The 12,790-nt window shown below is 42.1% G+C and overlaps 1 protein-coding gene across 1 annotated transcript in view; it reads left to right on the forward strand.

Moving 5' to 3' along the window:
* Positions 1-887: 887 nt before the first annotated feature.
* HS3ST6 (heparan sulfate-glucosamine 3-sulfotransferase 6) overlaps positions 888-12,790 on the forward strand; it is a 74,060-nt gene continuing 62,157 nt past the window's right edge. The window contains exon 1 of the mRNA XM_073645971.1: positions 888-1,938. Coding sequence (XP_073502072.1) covers positions 1,181-1,938 — 758 coding nt within the window. The 5' untranslated portion in view covers positions 888-1,180. The remainder of the gene's footprint in view (positions 1,939-12,790) is intronic.

The following is a 12,790-nucleotide window of genomic DNA, read 5'->3' on the forward strand; positions in this document are numbered from 1 at the left end:
TCCCATTTTAGGTCAATTAGGATTACCATAATTGTTAATATTTGCCAAATGCCAGAATAATGAGCGAGAGAATGTTTTAAAGGGGTTGTCCACTACTTTGACATTCATGCCCTATCCTTAGGATAGGGCATCAATGTATGATCGGCCAGGGTCCCGTAAGCGGCACCCCCGCCAGTCAGCTGTTATCGGTGCTGGCGGCAGCGGCCACTGGCCGGAAGTCCTTGCCTGCAGGGCTTAACCGTCAAGCTGTAGGGCTAGAGAAAGGTCCACAATATTGGACCGAAATGTTGCTATATGAGCTAATAAATTACATAACTTCATTCTATTTCGTGTGCTGCCTCCATACTTTGCTTTGGATATTTCAAGGACTGGTATGTACCTGGGGGGCTTTTGCACCTGACTATCTTTTTTGTGCTGTTTCCTGTTTTGTTTTTTGATAGATAGATAGATCCAGACAAGAAAATCCACTGGAGGCAGAACACCAAAAAATTGTTGAAAAAATACTTATTTAATAGCCCATTGTGACAACGTCTCAGTTCAAATGTTCAAGTGTGTGAACCTTCCTCAAGCCAAAGCGCTGCCACAATGGGCCAATAAATAAGTATTTTTTCCACAATTTTTGCTGTTCTCTCTCCAGATCCATCCTGATTCTTCCCCATAAGACACAACCCCCTGTGACTCCACATTCCCACAGACCAGTGAATCTTACACCTCAGCTCCTGTAATCCTGTCCTGGTCCTGGCTGAGATCTGAAGCACTACTACCCTGAGGAGGAGGAGGAGGATGAGGATGATGATAGACTGAAGAGAAGATGAGGGTGCAGCCTTCTCCTGCACTAATAGGAGGGGCTGTCAGGGCTCAGACAGAGGATCACTGCCCCTGACACTCCCCCAGCCCCTATACATGAGCACGCTGGTGTAGTGGGTCCATGTGCAGAGCTGCCAGTCCTCTCCTCTCAGCAGTGGAGGCTGCACTCACCTGGATGACACCTCAGCACCAGTTTTGCATCCTGGATTATCCAGCCTAGTCCTAATGATGTAGTTTCTTTGTTGCACTGCTTGCTGGGGAACTTTAGAATGTGAGCTGCAAACTGAATCCTGCACAGGATTACTCCACAGTTGCTTGGACTGTGGGATTAGCACAGTGCCATGTGTGCCATCCCTGGTCCCCAGCCCCACTCATGGGATGTGGCATCCTAAAGCCTCGGATTGTTTCTGGGCATCTGGGGACACTGAGGGCTCAGCCCAAAGTCTCCCTGCTGCTGACTATGATCTGCTTGTTCACCTTCTTCTTCTACTGCCTGAGCGGCTCTTGCTGTGACTCGCAGATGAGCTCCGGAGCTTTGCGCATTGCGCAGGCGGTTGCGCCCGGACGCGCCGCCTCTGTGGAGCCCTGGATCAGTGGTGCCGGGGAACTGCTGCGCCCTGAGGATGCACAGGAGGACACATTGCACCCTGAGGATGCACAGGAGGACGCATTGCACCCTGAGGATGCACAGGAGGACACATTGCACCCTGAGGATGCACAGGAGGACACATTGCACCCTGAGGGTGCACAGGAGGACACATTGCACCCTGAGGATGCACAGGAGGACACATTGGCCCCTAATGCTGCACTTTTGGACACTTTGAGCCCGGGCACTGCACAAACTATACCTGGTGCCAAGGATGGAGCGCACACTGGGGCAGTGACATTAGGAGACTCATTAGTATCCGGCAACAGGACATCACACCATAAGCTGACCCACAGCCCAAGTGCCATCTCAGTGCACAGCAGTTTCGGGAGTAAAAAGTTTCCCCAAGCAATCATTGTGGGGGTAAAGAAAGGGGGCACCCGGGCTTTGCTGGAATTCCTAAGGATACACCCCGATGTTAGGGCACTGGGGGCTGAACCCCACTTTTTTGACAGGTGCTATGACAAGGGTCTGGAGTGGTACAGGTAGGTAAAGTTACAAGATATGTCTATAATCCTGTCTGCCTCTCCCGCTGCAGCAAAACTACAACTCTCAGCATGCCCTGTCAGACTGCAAGGTGCTGATGTTTAGCAGATAACCACAGGTTGTAGGTGCCAGATGAGTGTGATGTGTATAGAAGGTGCTGAACAATAGGTGCCAATGAGTAGCAGCCAAACCCATGTAATATAGGGCGAATTTAGGGCTAGTCCAACATGTCAGTGGCCTCCTAACACATGAATTTAACTGGAGAAGCCAGAGAAAATGGCATATGGCAAAATGTAGGGAATTGAAAAAATGGTGCCAGCTATACCAGCAACCCATAACCTTACATAAGTCATTCCGATCTACCATGGCCCCCATTACAAAAAGGAAATATTGATAGGAACTAAATAGGATTCTGCCAGGGGCTGCTGCCATTTAGCACTGCTGTGAGAAGAATACACAGAAAAATAGATAGATAGATAGATAGATAGATAGATAGATGATGATAGATGGGTCAATACATGGGCAATAAAAGTCCATTATATTTTGCAGTATTTTTCTGCAGTGTTGCCATCCCTACTTTAGATAGATATATAGATACAAAAAAGGCTTGAAAAGTTCCACACTCGGAACGAAACGTTGCCTTGTCATTATGGGTCAATAAACTACTGAATATTGGACTTTGGACTTCTACCTTCATGCTTTGGATATATATATATATATATATATATATATTAGGTAGATAGATAGATAGATATATATATGATAGATAGATAATAGATAGATAATAGATAGATAGATAATAGATAGAAATGAGATAGATAGATAATAGATGATACATTGAAGACAAATTAAATGAAGAGAATAATACCAAATAATTTGTGATTGCAATCATTTTCAGGAAGAAACTGAGTATTATCTGATAGAATTGCAGGGGTGCCAATACTTTTGGCCAGCACTGTAGATAATAGATAGATAATAGCTAGATGATATATAGATAATAGATAGATGATAGATAATTGATAGATAATAGATATATTAGATAAATTAGACCTCACGTGTAGTTATTATATTGATGTAGCAGAGCTGAATTTGTGGTTTATCTCTTGGGAGCCGCATTGTTTGAGTTTTGTCTGATCCATTCACTGACATTTCTAGTACAGAAGCATATATCAATGGGGTCTATAAATTTAGACTTATTCCCCTCTTATAATGGGTTTGTCCAGTCTCGCTTAGATAAATAGATAAAACTGTGAATTAGAAAGTTCTGTAACTTCTAATAAACTTTTTTTTAGGCGTGGACACGTTGAAGAACTCTTTATGCTGTCAGTAACATTCATAAGTGGCAAATATCAATTTTCAATGCAGGTATCATTCAACAGTCATCAATGAAAACACTGGGGAGCAGAGTTATCAGAGGCAGTTGGTTTCTTGTGCTTAAAGAAATTCAGATATGCCTTTTTTACATATGACACCACTATTAAAAATGGCACATGGTTGTTGGTGATGGGGGGACTATTAGATTTTTTTTTATACTGAGCTCCAACTTTCCTAGTTTCCATGCATAGACATAAATCAAATTTTGGCTTGCTGCAATCACCACAAGGGGGAGTTGAGGAACTTACTGCAATCTGTTATATATGCAGTATGCAGCTAGCTCCTGGGCTCCCTCTAGTGGTGGCTTCATGAAGCAAGGATTTTATTGTGCATCTCTAGCGCTGTGCAGAGAATTTGGACCTCTGTGTCAGAAAAACAGAACTCTGACTGCTATAAAGATGTGAAGAGAAATAAATCAACAAAGAATGCTGGACGTAAAACAACTTGGTGTTAAAAGATGAACATTCCCTTTAAGCCTTCAAAGTGTCAGATGCCATACTTTGTGACAGTCCTGTCTCTGGTTTTACTTTCCTCCAGCAGCTGTTCTGAATTGTGAAGAGAAACCTCAGTTTTGAAGCGTTTGCAGAATGAAACGTTTCCCGTGTCTTGTAATAATTACGGTCGTTTGATCCTCTGTGTGTTCCTGCCAAGCGGCTTTACAAGCTGAAGAAAGGGGGATAAAACAGTTTTTGGAGAAATAACAGATACAAATATGAATGTCAGCGAGCGGACGTATTCATCCTGAACGTTTATACTGTCATTGTGCCACAGGAAAGCTGGTTTTAGTTTCTTAAACTCAAGTCGCAGGATTTTCACTATTTCTTACTTTTCAGTTGCCAAAAATGTGATAACAATCGGGTGTTTTATTGGATCTGCAGAATGTGTCGGAGAGGTGTTCACGAGTCTCAGATGGCTGTTAGTCAAAATCCGAAGTTTTGTGTCCACAAGGGGGTTATGGTGGGCTTCTCTGCTTACATTAAAGGGGCACTAAAACTGATCTTAATTTTGTGCAGTTAAATTTATAATATTGCCTCCTTGTTACAAGAGTATAACTACTATAATACTGCCCTCCATGTACAAGAATATAACTACCATAATACTGCCCCCTATGTACAAGAATATAACTACTGTAATACTGCCCCTATGTACAAGAATATAACTACTATAATACTGCTCCTATGTATAAGAATATAACTACCATAATATTGTCCCCTATGTACAAGAATATAACTACTATAATACTGCTCCCTATGTACAAGAATATAACTACTATAATACTGCCCCCTATGTACAAGAATATAACTACTATAATACTGCTCCCTATGTACAAGAATATAACTACTATAATACTGCTCCTATGTACAAGAATATAACTACTATAATACTGCTCCCTATGTACAAGAATATAACTACTATAATACTGCCCCTATGTACAAGAATATAACTACTGTAATACTGCCCCTATGTACAAGAATATAACTACTATAATACTGCTCCTATGTATAAGAATATAACTACCATAATATTGTCCCCTATGTACAAGAATATAACTACTATAATACTACCCCTATGTACAAGAATATAACTACTATAATACTGCCCCCTATGTACAAGAATATAACTACTATAATACTGGCTCCTATGTACAAGAATATAACTACTATAATACTGCTCCCTATGCACAAGAATATAACTACTATAATACTGCTCCTATGTACAAGAATATAACTACTATAATACTGCCCCTATGTACAAGAATATAACTAATATAATACTGCTCCTATGTACAAGAATATAACTACTATAATATTGTCCCCTATGTACAAGAATATAACTAATATAATACTGCTCCCTATGTACAAGAATCTAACTACTATAATACTGCTCCCTATGTACAAGAATATAACTACTATAATACTGCTCCCCTATGTACAATAATATAACTACTATAATACTGCCCCTAGGTACAAGAATATAACTACTATAATACTGCCCCTATATACAAGGAATATAACTACTATAATACTGCCCCTATGTACAAGAATATAACTACTATAATACTGCTCCTATGTACAAGAATATAACCACTATAATACTACTTGTATGTACAAGAATATAACTACTATAATACTGCTCGTATGTGCAAGAATATAACTACTATAATACTGCTCATATGTACAAGAATATAACTACTATAATGCTGCCCCCTATGTATAAGAATATAACTATTATAATACTGCTCGTATGTGCAAGAATATAACCACTATAATACTGCCCCCTATGTACAATAATATAACTGCTATAATACTGCCCCCTATGTACAAGAATATAACTACTATAATACTGCCCCCTATGTACAAGAATATAACTACTTTAATACTGCCTCCTATGTATAAGAATATAACTACTATAATACTGCCCCCTATGTACAATAATATAAATACTACAATACTGCCCCCCTATATACAAGAATATAACTACTATAATACTGCTCCTATGTACAAGAATATAACTAATATAATGCTGCCCCTATGTACAAGAATATAACTACTATAATTCTGCCCCCTATGTACAAGAATATAACTACTATAATACTGCCTCTATGTACAAGAATATAACTACTATAATACTGCCTCCTATGTACACGAATATAACTACTATAATACTGCCCCTATGCACAAGAATATAACTACTATAATGCTGCCCCTATGTACAAGAATATAACTACTATAATACTGCCCACTATGTACAAGAATATAACTACTATAATACTGCCTCTATGTACAAGAATATAACTACTATAATACTGCCTCCTATGTACACGAATATAACTACTATAATACTGCCCCTATGCACAAGAATATAACTACTATAATGCTGCCTCTATGTACAAGAATATAACTACTATAATACTGCTCCTATGTACAAGAATATAACTACTATAATACTGCCCCTATGTACAAGAATATAACTACTATAATATTGCCCCTATGTACAAGAATATAACTGCTATAATACTGCCCCCTATGTACAAGAATATAACTACTATAATACTGCCCCCTATGTACAAGAATATAACTACTATAATACTGCCCCTATGTACAAGGATATAACTACTATAATACTGCCCCTATGTACAAGAATATAACTACTATAATACTGCTCCCTATGTACAAGAATATAACTACTATAATACTGCCCCCCTATGTACAAGAATATAACTACTATAATACTGCCCCTATGTACAAGAATGTAACTACTATAATACTGCTCCTATGTACAAGAATATAACTACAATAATACTGCCCCTATGTACAAGAATATAACTACTATAATACTGCTCCTATGTACAGGAATATAACTACTATAATACTGCTCCTATGTACAAGAATATAACTACAATAATACTGCCCCTATGTACAAGAATATAACTACTATAATACTGCCCCCTATGTACAAGAATATAACTACTATAATACTGCCCCTATGTACAAGAATATAACTACTATAATACTGCTCCTATGTACAAGAATATAGCTACTATAATACTGCTCCTATGTACAGGAATATAACTGCTATAATACTGCTCCTATGTTCAAGAATATAACTACTATAATACTGCCCCTATGTACAAGAATATAACTACTATAATACTGCTCCTATGTACAAGAATATAACTACTATAATACTGCCCCCTATGTACAAGAATATAACTACTACAATACTGCTCCTGATGTACTAGAGTGCAGTCATAAATAAGGTGTACTTGCATAGTGAAAGTCTTAAGCTATGTTCCTCTACCACAAATACTGTAAATGAGGGCTGTGTACTGCTGATCGTTAACACATTAATTGCCCGATAATAGGATCAGTCAACAGGAAGGTTTGTTTGTTTTGGGACTTTACTCCATAGTGCGGTAGTAGAAGACATGGTTATGTAAGGAGCAGGATGACCTCTGACCATTTCCTTGGACAGTTGGTATTTTGGATAGAGTTCCCTATTAGGCCTAACAAGAAGGTCGTAACCTTTGTAATCTGAGAAATGGCAGCTCCTTTAATATTGATGTGTCCTGACAGTTATAGGGTCCTCGCTTTATGGCCACTGCTCCTTAAAGGACAGCTTCCCCCAAAAAATACTACATTCAATATGTGTCAGGCCTGGAGCAACCATTAGGCTGTGTTCACACGTCGCTTTTTTGCGGCATTTTCCCTGCCAAGAAATGGTGCAGAAATTTCTGCGTCCAAATACTTAACGTGTGCACATACCCTAAGTGGCTAATAAGCGGATTCGTAGAAACGACAGAAGGAGCCACTTGAGTTCACAAGAACCTGATGAGAGGTCAGCGTTGTACAAAGTAGCCACAACTCCCAAAAGAAAATCGCATTTTCATCTCATGCCGTTTTGTGTTCTCAGCTGTGCTGCAAAGCAATGTGTCTCAATGTTTACCAGCTAGAAGTAGAAAAAGGGGCAGAGGGATAATAACAACGCCTGAGTGTAAAATGAGACTACACAGGGTTTCTTTGCATATGAGCTGCATACACAAAACAGCAGATCATGTTTAATAATTATTATGAACACTATAATGTGTCACTTTGGTGGAAAATGGCAAGCGAGCGTCTCGCCGTAACACGAGTAGTGATCATTTCTCAGTTATTTTCTGTCTGGACGACCATCATCTCTGAGAATTTTCTAATGTTTAAGAGGCTGCGTGTTCATGATCCCCCTATAATCCCGAGATTAGCCGCAGTGTTGTCTGTGTCATTATATACCACAGAGAAGAGGGGAAGGGGGAAATCTGACGTTCTTACTGTCAAACTGTCTATGAATGGAATTAGGCTCCTGAGAGGGACGGAGGTATTGGAGGCCCCCGCCTCGCTCAATATCTGCTCCCAGGCCTCTGTCTGTCTCACACTGCAGTGTTAGTGGCAGCTCAGTAAATGCCCCCCGGACCCCTGTGACATTATGTTTAGGGTTGTGTGACGAGCTGAAATCCGATCCATAAAGTTTAATAGGAGTTTACATTGCAGATAATCCGCAGAGAATATAGATGGCGGAAAACAGAAATCTCCACCGAGCAGTGAGAGGCCGACAGTCTGCAAGAGAAGGAGGCCTGTCCTCTACAGCAATCCTCATCCTCCATATCCACCATCACAGTCCTGTAGGGAAAGTCTATCATCTATCATCTATCTATTATCTATCTATCAATCTATCTACCTATCATCTATCTATTATCTATCTATCTATTATCTATCTATCAATCATCTATCTACCTATCATCTATCTATTATCTATCTATCAATCATCTATCTATCTATCATCTATCTATTATCTATCATTATCTATTATCTATCTATTATGTATCTATCTATTATCTGTTATCTATTATCTATCTATTATCTATCTATTATCTATCTATTGTCTATCTATTATCTATCTATTATCTATCTATCATCTATTTATCTATCTATCTATCTATCTATCTATCTATCTATCTATCTATCTATCTATCTATCTATTTTTCCAGTAAAGCTGGGTAACACAGAATTGTTGGTAATACGTCTCCCCCAGAGACCGGCACTCAGCTTTCCTCTAACCCTTCCTTGTTCTTCTATCATCCAGTACATATCAGCGCAGTCATTATTGGATGGCCACCATACTGCCCCTCGCTCAGGGGTTGATACCCAACTAGCTCAGGCTCCTGAATGGCAATCCAGCCTTGTAATTCAATAATACGTGTCTTGTGCTTGTACGTCAGGACAGATTTACCATTCAGGGTTCTTCCATCATACAGCCTCAGTTATAGCTCCTAGTAGGCACTGGCGCACAGGAGAACAGGATAATCCTCAGGTGGGCCCCGGCCCCCCTGCAGGAGTGGCCACCACCCTCTTATATGAGCGATACTTGGCACAAAATACTTGCATCACTAAGTACAGACAAAGGCAGCAACTTATTAATTTAACAATCTAACCTTTTTATTGCTATTGCAATTTGTGAAAAGTGGGGCCCTGGAGTTGAAGTTGCTGGTGGGCCCTTGGCGCGACACTGCTGGTAATCCATATTTCTGTGTTACTGTTTACTCGCAACAAGCAGAGATCTTGAAAATGGTGAGGAATTGAAAGGCAGAGTATATTAGAAAGCTGCAGTGTTCATGAATGATGAATTATTTGTAGATTTTCTGAGGACAATTGATGGGTAATACAGTCATTGACCGGTCACACTGTCCCTCCAGGACCCAGGGAGGAGGAGGGGGAGTCATGATTAATTACGGTTGACAGTGATCTTCTTTCATTCCTGTCAGTCATCCCTGCACCTGCCAATAACATCTCCAAGTGCACAGCGAATATCTGTCAGCCGCCTCCGCACCTTGTCAATACCTCCGCTCCACTTATTGGGAGACATCACTGAAGAGCGTTCCCCAATCCCACCGGAGCCAATGTGCTTAACATAAATCAGTAACACTTGTATCATATCCTATCTATCTATCTATCTATCTATCTATCTATCTATCTATCTATCTATTTATAATCTGGCTATCTATCTATTATCTATCTATTATATATTTATTATCTATTTTGGTAGGACGACTCGGAGGCCACTTCCGGAAGTAGACTCAGGAACCCGGGTTTTCTCTGCAGGCTTTATTAACAGCATAAAGGTCTGCACTCCAGCAAAATAAACACAGCCTTACTTGGCTGTAGGAGAGACTGTATGTGTGTAGACTGAGATGTATGTGTGTGCAGTTTGCACACACAGGTTATGTCCAGCCTTCAGCTCCCTCCTGAGCTATGGCTGTCCAGTCTGGAGACCTTGCCTCTCCAAACACAACACAGAGAGAAAAAAACAGGACTGAACATTTAAAAGTTGCTCAGTCACACCCTTAGGTGGAGGTAAGGGGAATGACGTCCCTCCCATCTCTAGGTCATTCCCATAAAACCACGCCCTTTAAGTGAGTTAACCCTCCAGCATATAACATGCTGGCAGAAAGTTTATTTGTTTCAGTTCACCTAGGCTAGCTACCTGTGTGACACATGCCTCCCATCATAAATCATACCAGTGACTCTGTCACATATTCCCCCCCTCTGCCCAAAGCCGGGGGTTTTGTGCACCTTCCGATACCAGACAGGGAATTCTAGAAAGGGCATCAGCGTTCCAGTGTAACTTCCCGGGCCTATGCTCTACGTGAAAGTTGAAGTCCTGAAGAGCTAGGAACCATCTTTTTACCCTGGCATTTTTACCCCTCTTTTCCCTCAACCATCTCAACGGGGCATGGTCTGACACCAACTTAAACTTCCAACTAAAACTAGGTAGTATCTTATTGTATCTACGGCCCATCTAAAGCTTCTGACTCAGATAGAGAATGGGATGCTCTTCCCCATTTATCTCTTGAAAGAGTACGGCTCCTAGATCAACCTCTGAAGCATCTGTCTGGACCACAAGCTCTTTCTTGAAGTCTGGTACGACCAGGACCGGCTGTTTACGCAGTGCTGACTTTAACAGTTGAAACGCGGTTCTGTTTCCTCCATCCACTTCACCATGGTTGATCTGGTGCCTTTTAGGAAATCCATCAGTGGCGCAGCTATCATGACAAAATTTGGGATAAACCGCCTGTACTATCCCACCATTCCCAGGAACAATCTCACTTGTTTCTTGGAGAGCGGTTTCGGCCAGGTCTGGATTTCCTCCACTTTATTTACTTGCGGCTTTATTTCGCCTCTTCCGATGACAGAGCCCAAGTACTTGGCTTCCTCTTTTCTTACGGCACATTTTTTCGGATTTATAGTAAATCCCGCCATCCGTAGAGCATCCAGAACCGCCTGTAGCTTAGGAAGATGACTAGCCAAGTCTGGGCTAAAGACTACAATGTCGTCAAGATACGCTGTGGCATACTTCTTTTGTGGGGCTAGGATCTGATCCATAGCCCTCTGGAAGGTGGCTGGGGCCCCCTGTAGTCCGAACGGCATCCGAGTATATTGAAAGCACCCATCAGGTGTCGAGAAAGCCGTCTTCTCCTTGGCCGTCTGGGACATGGGAATCTGCCAGTAGCCCTTCGTCAGGTCAAGAATGGTGATGTACCTTGCCGGTCCAAGCCTCTCAATGAGTTTATCGACGCAGGGCACTTGGACACCTCATTCAGCTGGCGGTAGTCATTACAAAACCTCCACTCTCCGTTGGGTTTTGGCACGAGGACGATTGGGCTTGACCACCCACTCTTTGACTCCTCTATCACCCCGAGGTCTAGAATCCTCTTTACCTCGTTGGAGATCACCTTCCGGCGTGCTTCCGGAATCCGGTATGGCTTCAGATTCACTCTTACATGTGGCACGTCATGCTCTACCACCTGAGTATGCCCCGGCAACTCTGAGAACAACTCCCGATTTTGCTGTAGTAGTTCTTGACATTGTTGCTTCTGGACCGGCGATAGAGTCTCTGCTATAGTGACCTCTTCCACCTTGCCTTCAGGAGCGGCTCCCAGGCAAGGAATTTCCACCAGTTCCCGGTCCCGCCACAGCTTGAGCAAGTTCACATGGTATACTTGGTGCGGCTTTCTTTCGCTGGGCTGGTGGATTCAGTAGTTCACTTCACTGAGTTTCTCCACCACCTCATACGGGCCTTGCCACTTGGCCAGGAATTTACTTTCGACAATGGGAATGAGAACCAGAACGCAATCCCCAGGCTGGAACTGTCTCAGCCTTGCGACCGGTTATACACCCTCGCCTGGGCTTCCTGCGCCCGGAGGAGATGTTCCTTCACGATGGGCATCACTTTCGCCATTCTCTCTTGTAACTGGACAACTTGTTCGATGATGCTCCGGTGGGGGGTGACCTCGGCCTTCCAGGTTTCCTTGGCGATATCTAGGAGACCCCTTGGATGCCGGCCATACAGAAGCTCAAATGGAGAGAAGCCAATGGAGGCTTGGGGAACTTTCCTGATGGAAAACAGTAGAAACGGAAGCAGGTAGTCCCAGTCTCGACCATTCTTCTCGATGACCTTTTTGAGCATTGCCTTCAGAGTCTTATTAAAGCGCTCCACCAGGCCATCGGTCTGCGGATGGTAAATGGAGGTTCGCAGCTGGGTAATTCGAAGCACTTTACACTGCTCCTTCATCACCTTGTTCATGAATGGGGTTCCTTGGTCCGTCAGGATTTCCTTCGGCAGGCCGGTTCTGGCAAAGATGTGGACAAGTTCCCGAGCTATGCTCCTACTGGTCGAGTTCCTTAAGGGTACTGCTTCGAGGTACCAGGTCGCATAGTCCATGATGACCAAGATATATTGGTGGCCCCGGGCTGATTTAACTAAGGGGCCCACGAGGTCCATGGCAATCCTCTCAAAGGGAACTTATATCACAGGTAGTGGAACTAAGGGGCTACGGAAGTGGGAGGTAGGTGCAGTTATCTGGCAGGTGGGGCAGGACCTACAATAGTTTAAGATCTCCCGGTAACATCCTGGCCAATAAAACCTCCTCACTATTCTCTCCTG

Source organism: Phyllobates terribilis, unplaced genomic scaffold (assembly GCF_046119375.1).
Source record: "Phyllobates terribilis strain yellow unplaced genomic scaffold, ASM4611937v1 Scaffold_9__5_contigs__length_417890890, whole genome shotgun sequence".
Taxonomy (NCBI): domain Eukaryota; kingdom Metazoa; phylum Chordata; class Amphibia; order Anura; family Dendrobatidae; genus Phyllobates; species Phyllobates terribilis.